Source organism: Megalobrama amblycephala, linkage group LG18, assembly GCF_018812025.1.
Source record: "Megalobrama amblycephala isolate DHTTF-2021 linkage group LG18, ASM1881202v1, whole genome shotgun sequence".
In the NCBI taxonomy this organism is placed as follows: Eukaryota; Metazoa; Chordata; class Actinopteri; order Cypriniformes; family Xenocyprididae; genus Megalobrama; species Megalobrama amblycephala.
In genome coordinates this window covers 1,813,610-1,832,021 of record NC_063061.1, presented here as the reverse complement: position 1 = coordinate 1,832,021, position 18,412 = coordinate 1,813,610, and the positions used below count along the sequence as shown (strand labels likewise).

Genomic DNA, 18,412 nt, shown 5'->3' with positions numbered 1-18,412 from the left:
GCTTGATTAAGTTAATGCTTTGTTTATAATGAGGAGGATGTTTTAAGCTATGAATCTTGCAGGATGTTTTAATGGTACTATGGGTTGCAAAGGAGTGGAACATTTTCGGTACATTTTTCTGAAAATTTCCATGGGAAGTTAAGATAGGGAATTTTGGGAATATTCCAATTTGGACACTTAACAAGAATTTAGAGGAATTAAAGGGGATTATTTGGAAATTTGGGATAACTCATGCTCACACATACTCCATAGTGACGTGAGTGAACCTCGGCCAAAACAGTGACCGAACGTGATTCACCGACATCATGCCGGCTTTCATTGACAACGTAGGAAGTAGGGGAAGGTCTCATTTGGATGGAAGCACTTTCTTCAGACTCGTTGATCCCTGTTCACTGCCATTATAAATCTCGGATGCGTCAGGATATTTATTAATATATCTCAGATTGTGTTCATCAGAAAGAAGAAAGTCATATACACCTATAAGATGGCTTGAGGGTGAGTAAAGTTTGGGCTAATTTTCATTTGAAAGTTTAAGTTCCCTGATACAGGCTAACCTGCAATTTTGCAAATTTCCAGTTTGTTCCCTTTCAATTCCCATAAATTCCCATGGAAATGTTCCATTTTTGAAAATTCCCTGAATTTTGCAACCCTAACAAGACCTCTTATATGTCAAAAGATTAAGGCAAATGTGATTTCTCATGTCATGACCCCTTTAATAACCGCAGCGCTGCTCATGCAAACGTCACGCTGGACTCTGATATTTGCATCCAGCGCTTGAATCAGTCAATCACATGTAGGCTCTCAGAAATCCCTTCTTCCTGTTACTTAATTAGTTTAGCAGAGATCATGTTGACACTAATGAGAAAGGAAGTGCTGAAGAGCAGTGAATGCGGCAGTCACTGATGTTTGTTCAAATCATAAATGATGAACTTTACACAGTTATTGAACTGAACTGAATCAACACTGAACTGATTGGAGTTCAGTCTTTTAATTATTGAATTTGCATGTCACATATTTGATGAAGTTTGCATCATTGATCCGGTTTATTACAGTGAAGCTGCTTTGAAAGCATCTGTATCGTGTGAAGTGCTATAGAAATAAAGCTGACTTGTTCCTCCACAGGCCACAGAGAGCGAGATGGGTGACGTGGATCTGTCCGGCCTCCCCGAAGCTCCTGTGGACTCCGAGGAAGAGGAGGAAGATGAAGATATCGAGCGCTCCTCAGAGGCTCTTTTGGGCAGAGATCTGGTGCGAGAGTGTCTGGAGAAGGATGCGGTGGATCGGACCGACGACGACATCGGTAAAGAGAACAGGCCTTCTGTGAACGGCACACTTTTAAGTGCTCTTGCTTACATTTTCATGATGTTTAAAGCAAAAAGTGTGTTTGAAAGTCAGCACAATTGTCATTAAAATACCATAAAAAGTCTAGAAGTTACTTTATGCATATGAAGGGCAAACATTACATCATCATCTCTCTCTCTATCCAAACAGAGCAGCTCCTGGAGTTCATGCATCAGCTGCCGGCTTTTGCTAACATGACCATGTCTGTCAGGAGGGAGCTGTGTCGAGTCATGATGTTCGAGGTGGTGGAACAGGAAGGGACCATCATTCTTCAGGACAAACAGGAGGTAGAGCCAGTCACGCCAACATGACTATTACTAGTAGGGCTGGGCATTGACTTGCTTTTTAGGGTTGGGTATCGTTTGAATTTTAACGATTCCGATTCTTCTTATCGATTCCAATTCTCATCAATTCCTAATTTTGAGTCCAATAAGTTTGAAAAAAGCTTGTATATCATTCACATTTATTCAATGTTTTATTGCAAAACATTTCATTGTAGCTGAATACCATCAACAAAAATCAACAGGCTAAAGAAGACTTACACAAGGAACTTTTGACAAGTAAACACTGAACAAATAAACAAATTAGCAATTGCACAAATACAACTGAACAAAGATATGATTGAAATAAACAGTGTTTAAAGATTTTCAGGTATTCAGGTACAGAAACTGTAATCAAATGTGAAATAACACTGCAGTTTATGAATAAAATATAGGCTACGTTACAAAATATAGTTACAAAAGTTGTTCAGTCAAGAACAGCAAGTGAATTTTCTGTCTTTTGTTGTTTGATTTACGTTATTATAGAGACGGCAGCAGGAATATTAGGCTGCTGTCACTTTAACCCTCTGGAGTCTGAGGCTGATTTGGGGCCTGGAGAAGTTTTGACATACCCTGACATTTGTGCTTTTTTCAGTTGTTCATAAACATATTAATGACACAAGTGTCATTACACTGTATTCAGCACAAACTAGGCTACAATAATATGTGAGGAACATGTATGTACATGTTTGTGTTTTTGAAGGAATAACGTTTATGCGTGGTTACTGAAAAAACAAAAAACTTAAGTCACTGATATAAGGCCAATAAAAATATATTAAATCTGTGTTCACAAGACTTTTGGGTATTGGAGGTTGTAGACTAGAGTTTTTGCTTCAAAATTATGTAAAAATTATGCTGACTACTCTTTCATTTATAACAATATATTGATTTAGTTTTTGTAAGACACTTTTTGCCAAGAAACACGGTATGCGTGGAGGCGTGAATCTCCATGAATAATGGGCCATTCTCACCTGAGAAGACAAAAGAATTGAATAGTAATGACCTGAAAAGACTTGCATATTAATGAGGCATTTCAGTCAGGTAGGCTATGAAAAAAAACTTCTGTGATGTCTCAAGCTCATCATGGTATATGAAACATACAGAATTTTATTACAATATAAAATAATGGTTTTATATTATACTTTAAAATATAATGTATTTCTGTGATGCAAAGAATCTGAATATAGGCTTTTAGTTTAAAAGCATGCACATTTGGAGAAATATAGGATTCTCATATGTTTATGTCAATTTTCTATACAGAGGAGTTATTTTTTATTTAATATTCATTGTTATCTCTATGAGCGCTGGTGTTTGCAATTCATACTGCAGCCGGAGGGCGCTCTGTGCATTTTAGTCCACAAATTCACCTAAGAAGAAGACGATATTCCATGAATGGTGTTTACCAATTCATACTACAGCCGGAGGGCGCTAAAGAAACAAAAACTCACCTAAAACTTATCAATAGAAGAAAACAAACAGGAATTTACTGCATGTCTTCTAGAGCTCGCTAACCATGGCTTTTTCATCCAGATAAACACTTTTCAAGGCAATAAATACACGATTGAAATGATGAATGCATGTGTTGTCTCTGAATTTGCGTCTGAATAGCGCTGGCTCCGTGGGCGTGGCCGCATTAGCGGGTAATGAGCTGAATCACGGACTTCTGACATGGCTCTCTTTTCATACAGATTACATAAACACAGAATGTTTGTTTTCGATTTGACTTGCACGATTTAAAACCTGACATTTCAACGTTTTGTTAGACATAAGTATGAAATTTTTGTGATTAGTATTCACTAAGTTACAGTTCATTTTCTGAGAACTATCAGATTGGACTTTGTTCAGAGGGAGATGAGAGATCACGCATCATGTTATTTTTCTTTATTTTACAAAAAGCACAACATTGTGTTTTTACTCTGAGTGTATACAAATAAAAGGAGATATTCTATAGTTTCAATTGATGTATTACTTATGTCTCTATGACAAAAAATGACAGAGTATTTTAAGTCTGTTTTGCTGCAATGTGAAAAAAACCATGCAAAACGCGCCGGTGCGTTTTCAGACCTCAGAGTGTTAAGAGCTGCACAGATCCAATATACTGTTAGGGGCCGTTCCAATCCAATGCACCACTTTTCCATTGTTTTTCTATCTAAACACGCGCTAGACGTACGTGTATGACCGTTGCGCTTGCCTCTCGCACATGACACGCGTTCTAAAAACTCAAGTTAAAATCAGTTAAACTTTTAACAAATGCTTCTTGACACCTTGCGTTTTTCCCCCATTAGGGATATTTTGTGTGTAATTTTCCATTCAAGTGCAAAAAGACATGGACGAGAACCGCGCACTATACCGTATGAGAGGCGGCTTTCTGTGCGCTCGTTTTGAATGTGTGAATGGAAAACAGCGTGCGAGTTTTCTTTGCGCTTGAATGGTTTAAAATCACATTAAAATAAGTGCACAGGAATCGAAAAGCAGAATCAAAATGTGCGTTTCTTATCGAATCACCGGTTCTTGAAAATTTGGAACTGGTTCTCGATACCCATCCCTATTGCTTCTCTGAGGTAAATGTGGCGGTACGTGACACATTGTTCTCAAGCTGTTTTATTGACGCCTTTCCGCGATTGAAACACTGATTGAGTGATTACATGATTCATGATTTATTGTTCTGAATCTTTCAACATTCCTTCTGATGTTCATCCATGTTTATTTGGTGCTGTAAGTAGTAGTAAAGAGGAAGAGATGAACTGAGGAGCTACAGCGATCTGTCATCAAACATTAAAGAGACACAAAACCACATTTATTGAGTGAATTTAATTGTAATTTGACAGAAATTGAAAGCTGAGACTGTCATATCAAAAAGTTTCAAAGCACAAAACGTATTGTGATTATTGGATGGCAGGCGCTACAAATAATGTGTAGTGAAGTTTTGTTTATGCAACAAACAGCACAGATCTTAAATCTTGGGATTTAAGAATCGACGTCATCAAAACAAACATTGATTAAACGATGCATTAATATTGCCATCCCACTCAGCCCAGCTTGTGCAGAGAAACACTGTGTGGTCAGTTTATTTTTACATCCCAATTCATACGGAGAGAGACTACTTAAGAATGAAGAAACAATTAATGGAGACAATAATAGCAGTTTGGATGCTCTGAATTGTTTCAGACAGTGATGACAGTTCAACCTAGAGAGATCTGAGCAGTCTGTCATGATGAAGAGTAATTATGTTAGATATCAGACCACAGGAAGACACTGATGCACGTCATAAATGAGTTTAAAGGAGAGCTAAATGCACAGAGATGTTCAGTGTGTGGGCTACAGTGAAGGTCAACAAGACAGACACGCTTTCTTTATGAGAGGAGAGAGAGAGACAGAAACACAAAGAGTGGGAGCAAAGGTCAGGATACTTCAGCAGATTCACTCTCAGACACATACTGATGTCTTCCCTTCATCTGCATTTCCTGCAGCAGTGTTACTGTATAATACCAAGGTCTGTAATAATCGATCTGACATCCATGAAGCTCACCTGACTTCTGTTCTCGTGTGTTTGCAGCTGGACCTGTGGTACGTGATCCTGAACGGCGCTGTAGAGATCAGCTATGGAGACGGCCGAGCAGAGATCCTGTGCATGGGCAACAGCTTTGGCATCTCGCCGTCTCTGGACAGGCAGTTCATGACCGGGGTCGTGTGCACTAAAGCAGATGACTGCCAGGTGAGAGCATGTGTGGAAGCCCATTTCTGCCACGCAGGAAGAAGAATGCTTTGGTCAATCAGAATTATGACATGAAAAGTCATAATTATGAGATACTCCAGGGGTGCCCAAGAGTTCAGATCCAACCCTGATCAAACACACCTGTCTGTAATTATCAAGTGCACCTGAGGATCCTGATTAGCTGCTTCAGGTGTGTTTGATCATGGCTGGAGCTGGAGGGAAGATCTTCAGGAACAGGATTGGACACCCATGAGATACTAAGTCATAATTATGAGATAAAATTAAAATTATGACATGCTATGTCATAATTATAATAAAAAGTAAAAAATAAGAGATAAAAAGTAAAAATTATTAGAAAAAACTTAAAAAAAATGATGTTTTTATCTTATAATTATGAGATAAAAAGTTAAAATTAAGAAATAAAAGCCAAAGTTATGAAAAAAAGTTTAGATTATGACAATTATAAATTAAAAAGTTGAAATTATGAGATACTGTCATAGCACACAAAATAATAAAAAAGATAAAATTATGGAAAAAAAATCGAAATTGACAAGTTAGAATTATGAAAAAGTTTAAATTATGACATTATAATTATGAAATAAAAAGTTGAAATTATGAGCTACTATGTCATAATTATGATAAAAAAGTAAAAAGTTATTAAAAAAAGAAAAAATTATGAAATAAGTTGAAATTGACATTATAATTATGAAATAAAAAGTTAAAATTATGAAATAAACACCAAAATAATGAAAAAAGTTGAAATTGTTATAATTATAAAATAAAGTTAAAATTGAGATACTGTCATAATTATAAGTAAAGTAAAAATTATTACAAAAAAGGCAAAATTATGAAAAAGTCCAAATTGACAAGTTATAATTATGAAATAAAAAGTTAAAATTACAAGATAAAAGCCAAAATTATGAAAAAAAAAAAAAATATGAAATTATGAGATACTTTGAATTAAATTAAATTATGAGATACAACATTATAAAAAAGTAGAAACGGACAAGTTACTATTATGAAATAAAAAGTAAAAATTATGAGATACTGCCATAAATATGATATATATAAAAAAAGGAAAAATTGTTACAAAAAAGGCAAAATTATGTCCATATTGACATTATAATTATGAAATAAAAAGTTGAAATTATGAGCTACTATGTCATAATTATGATAAAAAAGTAAAAAGTTATTAGAAAAAAGCCAAAATTATGAAATAAGTTGAAATTGACGTTATAATTATGAAATAAAAAGTAAAAATTATGAAATAAACACCAAAATAATGAAAAAAGTTGAAATTATGCTATAATTATAAAATAAAAAGTTAAAATTGAGATACTTTCATAATTATAAGTAAAGTAAAAATTATTACAAAAAAGGCAAAATTATGAAAAAGTCCAAATTGACAAGTTATAATTATGAAATAAAAAGTTAAAATTACAAGATAAAAGCCAAAATTATGAAAAAAAATAAATAAATAAATAAAATTATGAGATACTTTGAATTAAATTAAATTATGAGATGCAAAATTATAAAAAAAGTAGAAACGGACAAGTTACTATTATGAAATAAAAAGTAAAAATTATGAGATACTGCCATAAATATGATATATATAAAAAAAGGAAAAATTGTTACAAAAAAAGGCAAAATTATGTCCATATTGACATTATAATTATGAAATAAAAAGTTGAAATTATGAGCTACTGTGTCATAATTATGATAAAAAAGTAAAAAGTTATTAGAAAAAAGCCAAAATTATGAAATAAGTTGAAATTGACGTTATAATTATGAAATAAAAAGTAAAAATTATGAAATAAACACCAAAATAATGAAAAAAGTTGAAATTATGCTATAATTATAAAATAGAAAGTTAAAATTGAGATACTTTCATAATTATAAGTAAAGTAAAAATTATTACAAAAAAGGCAAAATTATGAAAAAGTCCAAATTGACAAGTTATAATTATGAAATAAAAAGTTAAAATTACAAGATAAAAGCCAAAATTATGAAAAAATAAATAAATAAATAAATAAAATTATGAGATACTTTGAATTAAATTAAATTATGAGATGCAAAATTATAAAAAAAGTAGAAACGGACAAGTTACTATTATGAAATAAAAAGTAAAAATTATGAGATACTGCCATAAATATGATATATATATATATAAAAAATGAAAAATTGTTACAAAAAAAGACAAAATTATGTTCATATTGACATTATAATTATGAAATAAAAAGTTGAAATTATGAGATACTATGTCATAGTTATGATAAAGTAAAAATTATGAGATAAAATTGACAAAATCAAATCAAAATTATGACAAGTTGTAATTATAAAATAAAAAGTTGAAATTACGAAATAAGTCAATTTTGACATAAAAAGTTATAATTATGAGATAAAACTAAAAAATGATGATATACCAAGTCACTATGAGATGATGACAAAATTATGACATACTTTGTAAAAAAAAGTAAAATTTTGAGATTAAATTATGAAAAAAGTCAAAATTATAGTTTAATTATGAAATAAAAAGTCGAAAATATGAGAGAAAAAGTATTTTTTGACATGCTAAGTTATAATTATGAGGTAAAAAGTCAAAATTCTGAGATAAAGAACTCATTATGACATAAGTCAATTAGGACAGGATATTTTGAAAGTCACTGAGGTCTAAACAACATTGACATTTGGATGTCAGAATGATGACTGTATGTAACGAACCCTTTAAAGTGCACTACAGCTGGCCTGTGTGAACAAGTTAAAACTCTCTCACGGAGTGGCAGTTTCACAAACCTTTACGGTTTCCCTCTACATCCTCATGATGCACCTTCTCCACTGAAATCAACAGTGTGTAGATTCAAACCCGTATGATTTTCTTTCCTCTATTAAAAGGGAAACATTCTGAAGAAGCTGAATGCTGTCAATGTTGAAATCATATGATAGATTAGTGTGAGGAACTGACTGAAAGTCAAATAAGGAGTAACTACCGATGGGCCACAAACGTAATGCTTCTTTTAAAACAACGTTGCCACATATGAATAAAAGGTCATGGGTTCAATTCCCGGGGAATGCAGTAATGGAGTAATGAAGAGCAGAGCAGCAGCAACAATATCACATATTGGGGATAATCTGGTGGTTATGACTCTGCCACAAACTCACACTTCAGTCAGCGAGCAGTGTTATTGCTGACATGATGTGTAGCCTTGTGGTCAGGGTCCGAATGTAAAGGTCTCCTAATATAGCAGAGCTGCTGATTCCTCAAAATAAAGACTCCACCTCAACTTCCTCTTACGCTGTGAACCCAGCGCTCGTGCACATCCTCTCAGAGACGTCGCACTCATGAGTTGGCGCAATGATTGCGCTGGTTATCCATGTCTGGTTCAGACTAACCTCCTGCTCTACTATCGGTTCATTGCTCTTCCTCATGTCGTTGTGGACCAGTTTGTGTGCATCGCACAAGAGGACTACTGCCGCATCCTCAACCATGTGGAGAAGAACACGCACAAGGTGGAGGAGGAGGGCGAGATCGTCATGGTGAAGGAGCACCGAGAGCTGGACCGCAGCGGCACCAGGAAGGGCCACGTCGTCATTAAGGTGAGGAAGAGTCACGTCCCCGATTCATCACGCTCGGTGCTCTGCGGTCAGTTTAATGCTGGCCAACGACACTGTAATAAAGGTTGTGACCAGAATAGCCAATGACAGTCGATTTGAACAGAAAGCATCACAAGATGACCCTTAACTTAAGATGAGACACTACAAAACCACTGTTTTTCATGTACTTTTATTGAGATTGACTTTTAAGTGTTTATTTTATTGCACTTTATCTATTTGAATCTGTAGATTTTCAATTACCACTTTAGCAGCTTTACATACACCAAACTTTACAATGTTATTCCTTTCTACATTCTGGAGGTTTATCGTTCGGCGGATTTATAGAACATTAAAACATGATGAAAATATATTTTTTCCTCTAAATGAATCCAAAATCCCCTCTGTAAAAAAGCTCTAATATTTCAACAAAATCAAACAAGATTTTTGAACCTGGCCTTTATCCTATATGCAGATTTCTCTACTGGAAATGCATGCAAATTAGTTCATATTTAATTAGATAATGCCTCATTTGCATATTTAAACATTCCAGAAAACTGAAGCTAATGCACTGTGATTAAATCAACTGGGGAAGTATGGCGAGATCTATTAAGAAGGCTGTTTCTGTGCAAGTTGAACTCGCTTGGACACGGCAGTCGGAGCATTTCCTCATTTTCTCCTTGTACAAGTGTCAGTCCATCATATCTGTCATGGCAGTGCTCTCCACTCTTTTCTGATTGGCTGTAAACCAGGCATTCGGGGTCAGGTTCAGTTTCAGGCCGGCTGATGTCGGTTTCTGATCCCCTGGAGAGCGACTGCTCTGCGTGACGTCTGCAGCAGTCACATGAAGATGTCTGTGCTGTTGTAGCTGTTATCTCCAGATATATTTTAAATAGTGCTGTTATAGACACCATCAGAGAAAAATTTTGGCCGATAACCGAAAATTCTTTATGTTTGAAAGCCGATAACCGATATATTGGCCGATAAATCGAAATCCAAATTTTTACATAATTTTTGAGTGCCTGATTACAAAAACAAAAGTCTCACCATTAAAAGCCATGTCCCAACACACACAATTATGATTTTATGTAGTCTATATGACAGACTTGCACTGTACATGTTGCACTTAAATGTTTTTAAAAGTGATTTTCAATCATATTTCAAGCAATTCAAAACCATCACGGTGAACAGTGCCCATCTGAAGTGTCTCAGCTGAAGGAAATAATCCATTATTATACTATATCGGCCAGATTTCGCTATCGTGCCGATAACAGTAACATTAAAAATGAACATATATCGGCCGATACCGATACTGAGAGACTCAAGGGTGGCCTCTGTACACTCGGGTCAGACCTTAACCCACAATGCCCACATTAAAACCAGTTTCTGCATGCATGCTCTGTATCAGACGCTCTTGTCTTGTGTGTATCAGGGCACTCCAGAGCGTCTGATCATGCACCTGGTGGAGGAGCCGTCAGTGGTGGACCCTACTTACATTGAGGACTTCCTCCTGACGTACCGCACCTTCCTGTCCAGCCCCATGGAAGTGGGCAAGAAGCTTCTGGAATGGTTCAAAGTGGACAATCTAAGAGACACGGTCAGTGTGTGTGTGTGTGTGCATCAGTTCTCAGTTTCTGTTTCTTACTAAGGATGCACAATATTTGATTTTTACCAATATTTTTCAAACTCGTTTTGGCCGATAGCTGATGCTACGGAGCCCCTAAAGGGACCTTTGCAAAAATACAAAATATACAGACTTTTTTGCTCTTGAGAAACAGCGAAATGGGCTGATGGAGCAGTGTGACTCAGTGTTCATTGCTCTGTATCAGTGATTCTCAACTTTTTTTCCCACGTCGCAGTGTTTTATGGTGGCACATATGGTATTTTATTTCTGTGGTATTTCACATTCTGCGAAATCAACAAACACAACGAGAAATTTCTTTTGGTTTCACAGTGTTGAAATGGCTGGCAGTGTGACTTCTTCATATCAAAGTGAAACTCTCTTGTTCAGTAAACTCACGTTACACAATTCCCTGATATGCTGATCCAAAATGATCCGATTCGTGACTTAATAACTGTGATATGAACCGAACCGTGAGTTTTGTGATCCATTGAACCGCTACCTGATATACAGTATGTCACAGAAAATGAGAACAATGTATTCCACCAAATAAAAACTGAAGAATCTGCAGGATTTTTCTGAAGAACAGAGCTCAGTTTAACTGCTCAGAACAAACAAGAGACTCATGAACAACATCACAAAACACACAAAAACAGTCGTGGATCATCAGGTGACCACACACAGTATTGAGAATCAATGGTTCACATACCATTTGAATAAATTCAGCTTTTTTTCTTCTTGTGGATTATATGTAAACATCTTTTATGTAAAATATCTTACTCAGGACAGTACTAAACAAAAAATAACATGCATTTTGTATGATCTCTCTTATTTTGTTAATTTTTTTCACATTTTCACAGATTCTGCAAGTGGTTCACATACTTTTTCTTACAACTGTACATAAACCAGAAATTGTAACGATGTGTGTGCATGTGAAACGTTTCTTATGCGCACACAATAGTTTCTCGTTGCCACGCAAAAAGTTTCTTGTCTTGAAATTTTTTATTTTTGTAAAGGCCCTTTATCATATGCCGATATTTTCCGATATAACATCAAGTCTCTCATGTGCAGGAATTATAAATGAATTATTTTTCATTTCAGCTAGTATTGAGCAAAAACTGTGTATTTTACCTTTCTTTTTATTAGTGCTCCCTAAATAAATAAAACTTCTTACTGGGCGGGCAGTAGAATGACCACACTGCTGACTTATCGGCAAGGCATATCAGCATGATTTTTTCATATCAGGCTGATGCCAATTATTACATTTTAAGCCTTTATCGGCTAATAATATTGTGCATACCCATTTCTTGCACTGTTGTATTTGTAGTAAATAATGGTTTGCATATTTTGGGATCTTGCAGGTGACGAGAATCGTGTTGTTGTGGGTGAACAATCATTTTAATGATTTTGAAGGCGATCCAGTGATGACTCAATTCTTGGAGGACTTTGAGAAGTTACTGGATTCCTCGGTGAGTGTCGACATCAGACACAACAGGTTCATTTAAACAGGATGCCTATGGTCGTGGATAACATGGAAATATCAGGGAATCCTAACGTTATGTACTTTAATGTAATTTCTACTGAAAGTTGTATGTCAAGTATTTAAATATATGTGTAATCACACATTTGTGATGAAGTATAAAATATATTAACTTTAAATGTAATATAGAATTAACATACAACAGTTAAAATTATAATCAAGTACTTTACATGTGCTTTAGTATGTTAAGTATGAAAGTGTACTAAAAGTGTGTTAAGAAAAATAGCCATGAAAGTGTAAGTACACTTAAACGGCTTTTAAAATCATTAATATTTTAATATCTGTAAGTACATTTTTTTTTTTATATTCTTTAAAGATTGAAGTACACTACAAGTACACATTCAATACAATCAAGAGCACTTCTTTTTATAAGGAAAAGTCCTGGAAATTAATAAAATCTTCAAACATCATGGAAATGTCTAGTGAATAAGTGAGAAATTAAACTATAAATAAGGGTTTGCATTTTCACAGCTGAGCAGTTATCTCTAGTTTCATTACAGGCATGATTTACTGAATCAAAATCATTGTACTGATCTGAATACGTAAATATTTCTTGAATGTGTGTTTCGCTGAATTGTCTCTCAGAAAATGAAGGGTCACCTGCGTCTGCTGAACATTGCGTGCGCTGCTAAGGCGAAGTGTCGTCAGATCACTCTGCAGAAGCCGTCCAGAGAGTCTCCGCTGTTCTTCACGATTCAGGGCGGCAGCGAGCGGTGCTTCGGCATCTTCGTCGAGACCGTGGAGCCGGCCAGTAAAGCAGCAGAAGCGGGGCTCAAGCGTGGAGATCAGGTACCGATTAGAGGAACACGAAAACAACGCTTGCCATATTGATATTTCAGCATAAACTCATTGTGCTCGTTTGTCTTCAGATCATGGAGATTAATGGGCAGAACTTCGAGAACATCTCACACTCCAAAGCCATGGATATCCTTAGGAACAACACGCACCTCTCTCTTACTGTGAAGACCAATATTTTCGGTATGTCACAGTACACATGGTGTTGGGGGGCGCTAGTGAGTCGTGGGTTGGTAGATCGCACTTCACCACAGCTCCCACAAAATTGAAGATAAATTAAATAATTATATCAGCATAAAGAAAATGTAGACTCATTCCAAACTCATCACATATGACAATGAAAGTTGAAACCGCTGTTGTATTAAATGTAGTGAATGATTTGAAAGCGCTCTGAGAGACTTGTTTGCTAGCGTTCGGCAGCAGATGCCTGATGTCTTTGTGTCACGTGGGTCAGACAGCTGAGTGTTTTGATTGACCGGCATTTAAATCACTTAATAGAACAAAACTGACAGACATTTAAATCTCTTCACGGAACAAAACCGACCGATATTTAAATCTCTATATGGAACAAAACCGACCGATATTTAAATCTCTTCACGGAACAAAACCCACCGATATTTAAATCTCTTCACGGAACAAAACCGACCGATATTTAAATCTCTTCACGGAACAAAACCCACCGATATTTAAATCTCTATATGGAACAAAACCGACCGATATTTAAATCTCTATATGGAACAAAACCCACCGATAGTTAAATTTCTTCACGGAACAAAACCCACCGATATTTAAATCTCTATATGGAACAAGACCCACCGATATTTAAATCTCTATATGGAACAAAACCCACCGATATTTAAATCTCTTCACGGAACAAAACCCACCGATATTTAAATCTCTTTATGGAACAAAACCGACCGATATTTAAATCTCTATATGGAACAAAACCCACCGATATTTAAATCTCTTCACGGAACAAAACCCACCGATATTTAAATCTCTTTATGGAACAAAACCGACCGATATTTAAATCTCTATATGGAACAAAACCCACCGATATTTAAATTTCTTCACGGAACAAAACCCACCGATATTTAAATCTCTTCACGGAACAAAACCCACCGATATTTAAATCTCTTTATGGAACAAAACCGACCGATATTTAAATCTCTATATGGAACAAAACCGACCGATATTTAAATCTCTATATGGAACAAAACCCACCGATATTTAAATCTCTATATGGAACAAAACCCACCGATATTTAAATCTCTATATGGAACAAAACCCACCGATATTTAAATCTCTATATGGAACAAAACCCACCGATATTTAAATTTCTTCATGGAACAAAACCCACCGATATTTAAATCTCTTCACGGAACAAAACCCACCGATATTTAAATCTCTTTATGGAACAAAACCCACCGATATTTAAATTTCTTCACGGAACAAAACCCACCGATATTTAAATCTCTATATGGAACAAAACCCACCGATATTTAAATCTCTATATGGAACAAAACCGACCGATATTTAAATCTCTATATGGAACAAAACCCACCGATATTTAAATTTCTTCACGGAACAAAACCCACCGATATTTAAATCTCTTCACGGAACAAAACCCACCGATATTTAAATCTCTATATGGAACAAAACCCACCGATATTTAAATCTCTATATGGAACAAAACCCACCGATATTTAAATTTCTTCACGGAACAAAACCCACCGATATTTAAATCTCTATATGGAACAAAACCCACCGATATTTAAATTTCTTCACGGAACAAAACCCACCGATATTTAAATCTCTATATGGAACAAAACCCACCGATATTTAAATCTCTATATGGAACAAAACCCACCGATATTTAAATCTCTTCACGGAACAAAACCGACCGATATTTAAATCTCTTCACGGAGCAAAACCGACCGATATTTAAATCTCTTCATGGAACAAAACCGACCGATATTTTAAATCTCTTTATGGAACAAAACCGACCGATATTTTAAATCTCTTCATGGAACAAAACCGACCGATATTTTAAATCTCTTCATGGAACAAAACCGACCGATATTTTAAATCTCTTCATGGAACAAAACCGACCGATATTTTAAATCTCTTCATGGAACAAAACCGACCGATATTTAAATTTCTTCACGGAACAAAACCGACCGATATTTAAATTTCTTCACGGAACAAAACCGACCGGTATTTTAAATCTCTTTATGGAACAAAATCGACCGATATTTTAAATCTCTATGTAGAACAAAACTGACGAACATTTAAATTTCTTAATTGTCTTGATCTCTCAGTCATGTGTCGGAGTCACTGCAGCACTGATATATGTTCTAGACAACACTATAAATACAGATATAGATATAAAGATATTCACTGTAAATAAATATGTAAATCTGCAGGATCACTCGTATCATCATTATATATAATCGTATCACCTATCATTAAAACTAGCTCTGTGGTAAAGCACTAAGACATTATAGACATAAAAATAACATAACATAACATGACTTTATGTAAAGCTGCTTAAAATTATGTGTATTGTGAAAAGAGCTATACAGATACATTAGACTTGACTTGATTTTGACTTGCAGTTTTCAAAGAGCTTCAAAGCCGCGTGAGGCACGAGAAGAAGAACGGTGGTCCTCACATCCCTAAGATTCAGGAGAGGAAGAGCAACCGCTTCTCCATCCCGGATCTGCCCGGAGACATGGAGTTTCCCTCAGACAGCAAGAACCGCAAGAAGATGAAGGCCAACACGGTGTCCGGAGGACGCAACAAGATCCGTAAGATGCTGGAGAAGACCAGATTCAACATCCTGCCCCCAAAACCCTTTAGGTAAAGACACGTTCCTGTGTGGATGATGGTGGAAAATCACTTGAGGTCACTCCATTCTCCATTCTTTTCCTCATTCGTGTCCGGATTAACACGCGTTGTGCGTGTCATTCTTACGCTCTCACAAGGTTTAAACAAACCTCCATTCATCAATTAGTTTGGTGTCCATTAGTTGGTCATCACAACCATCAGGAGCTCATGAAAAGATGTTCAGCTCATATCAATCAAAATGGGGGAAAAATAAGAAATTACATCCTGAATAAAGAAATCAATGTCTGTTTTAGTAATTTTAAGAGTTCTGACATTGTTTTCAGTTAGGCAGTTAAGCACATTTCTCATGCCGTTATGTGTCCAGATGTTTTATTATTTTTAATTTATTTAGATAACTTCAGACAGGCGTTTTTGAGTTAATCTTACAGTGGCCCTCCAGAGGCAGGACAGGACACCTCTGTAGTATATTGTTGTTTTCTCATTGTGGTGAGAGAAAATTTACTCAAGTGTCATGAAAATGTCCTAACCAGACACGATAAGATTCCATCGACAAGCCTTTTTCTGTCTACATCAGATGCGACAGATTCAATCACAGATTTCGGCCCTCTCTGTGGGTGCACAACTGTTGCACTTTCAACAAAATGAATAAGTAAATAATCAAACCATTTTAACTAAGGCTGTCGATTTAACACATTCTTTTGGTGGAATTCATTAATTATGGAAAAAAATTACATGTTAAAATTATTAACGCTTTGATGACCTGTACATCACCTTATATTACATGCATTTTAGTTACAAACATGATGCAGGTCAATAACTGACTGCGTGATGAAACTTATTATAATGCATTTAAAATTCCACCAAAATTGAAGATATGAGGGCAAAAAATGCCCCAGTATGGGTTTTGGTCTCATATTTATATCATATGATACATTTTAGCAATATCACATGAGCAAGAGTGTTTTTTTCCCAAATATCTGCATGATTATAAATGTGATACTGAATTTTATACAACAGTTCAATAAAAAATAAGTTAATATTGTGTTACATTTTAAGGCCAATTCACACTGCACAGACAAACGGCAACACAGACAATCAAGTTGGCCGTTGGATTTAGACTTTTGTGAAAAATAACTGTCATATTCACACTGTCCCAACAGACACCAACAAACTTCGAGTCAGAATGTCTTTATGTGTCATTTTTCGCCTGAAATAAGGGTGTAGGAAACGAAAAGGGGTTGTGGGTGAATCCGTGGTTGCTGTGACCGGGAAAGATGGGCACATACTAGAAATTATCTGGACGTTGATCTGGACGAACTGTTTCATTAGAAAGATTAAATACTTCAGCTTCAGTAATTTTTCACTATTTATGATAAAATTCAATTGTAGTGACAGTTAGTGCAAAATAATCAGTTGGTAACATGATATTTTGAAACGCATTCATATTCACTCACGTCTGCTGTGGTTTATTTGTGTTCACACAGCTGCACTGAATAGTCTAAAAGTGCGATATTAGACAGAATCATAATTTCTATTCATTATTCACTGATTTATACAATCTAATGACCATTGGCGGCTTCCTTCCTTCCTTCCTACGCGACTGAACATGTAAAGTCAGGTGAAAACAAACTCCGACCAACGGCAACAAACGGTGATGGGTAAAACACTGATCCGACTCCGACTGACGTGTTTGTTGTCTGTGCAGTGTGAATTGGCCTTTAGACACAATACTGTCAATATTGTTATTTTTTGCTCAATTTCGCTAATAAAAGTTGTTCCAATTTAACAAAGCGTGTCTCTGAGAAAAACACAGCGGTGTTTAATTACTAAATGAATCTGTGATTTTAAATGAATTGAGTGAGCCAATGATTCAGTGACTCATTCATAAAGACGGCCACTTGCTTCGTTCCTGAATGAATCACGTTTGAATGAATCAGTTGAATGAATGATTCAACGACTCACTCATTAAGACAGTGACTTACCTGCTGGCGGTTTTAGTTTCATATTTAGAGTATCATTTCATTTTTCATTCATATCCATGCCACCTCTGAGCTGCATTAAACAGTCTGTGTTACTAGACCTAAATGCCACTTCAGATGGATGACTTTTCTCACCTAACACAATAATGACTTTAAATGATCTTTTGGGGTGCCATTTCTCAGCCATGACAAAGACACATTTTATTGTGTGTCATGTCTGGTTAGAACAGTGTGTAATGTCACAGTGCAAAAAATCTGAATGTCCTAAAACAGGCTTCATGTTGCTCATGCACAGTGTACGTTTTATTTTTTGAAGTTGGGGTGAATGTGAGCCCAGTAAGAGTGTGTGTGTGAGAGTATGAGTGTGTTTGTGTATGTGAGTGCTTCACGGGCTTGTGTTTGTGGGTCATCTCTGTGCTTGATGCTTGTACTGCTTGACATCACGTGTCTTCTGTTTTTATGGCTGCTTCACTTGCACAGGGGACTGTTTGGGTAAGAGACACCTGCTCAATACACACACACACACTCTCTCTCTCTCTATCATGAAATGATGTCATAATGTTAAGAGTAGTGCAGCACAACCTCTGCCAGAAGAGATTGTTTGCGTGATCATTGTGTTTCATGTCGTTTCATCTTCACATAAACTGTGCTATTGTGCTCACA

At 35.7% G+C, this 18,412-nt stretch overlaps 1 protein-coding gene across 15 annotated transcripts in view; it reads left to right on the top strand.

The window, feature by feature from the left end:
- The window catches only part of rapgef6 (Rap guanine nucleotide exchange factor (GEF) 6), a 119,031-nt gene that overhangs the window by 70,209 nt on the left and 30,410 nt on the right, over positions 1 to 18,412 (top strand). For 13 of the 15 annotated variants that reach the window (XM_048166831.1, XM_048166834.1, XM_048166835.1 and 10 more), the window contains 10 exons: positions 1,123 to 1,300; positions 1,492 to 1,628; positions 5,218 to 5,376; positions 8,818 to 8,970; positions 10,397 to 10,561; positions 11,947 to 12,054; positions 12,711 to 12,914; positions 12,995 to 13,103; positions 15,539 to 15,782; positions 18,230 to 18,241. In XM_048166831.1, coding sequence (XP_048022788.1) covers positions 1,123 to 1,300; positions 1,492 to 1,628; positions 5,218 to 5,376; positions 8,818 to 8,970; positions 10,397 to 10,561; positions 11,947 to 12,054; positions 12,711 to 12,914; positions 12,995 to 13,103; positions 15,539 to 15,782; positions 18,230 to 18,241 — 1,469 coding nt within the window. The remainder of the gene's footprint in view (positions 1 to 1,122; positions 1,301 to 1,491; positions 1,629 to 5,217; positions 5,377 to 8,817; positions 8,971 to 10,396; positions 10,562 to 11,946; positions 12,055 to 12,710; positions 12,915 to 12,994; positions 13,104 to 15,538; positions 15,783 to 18,229; positions 18,242 to 18,412) is intronic. The other 2 variants (XM_048166833.1, XM_048166836.1) reach the window with 1 other exon arrangement.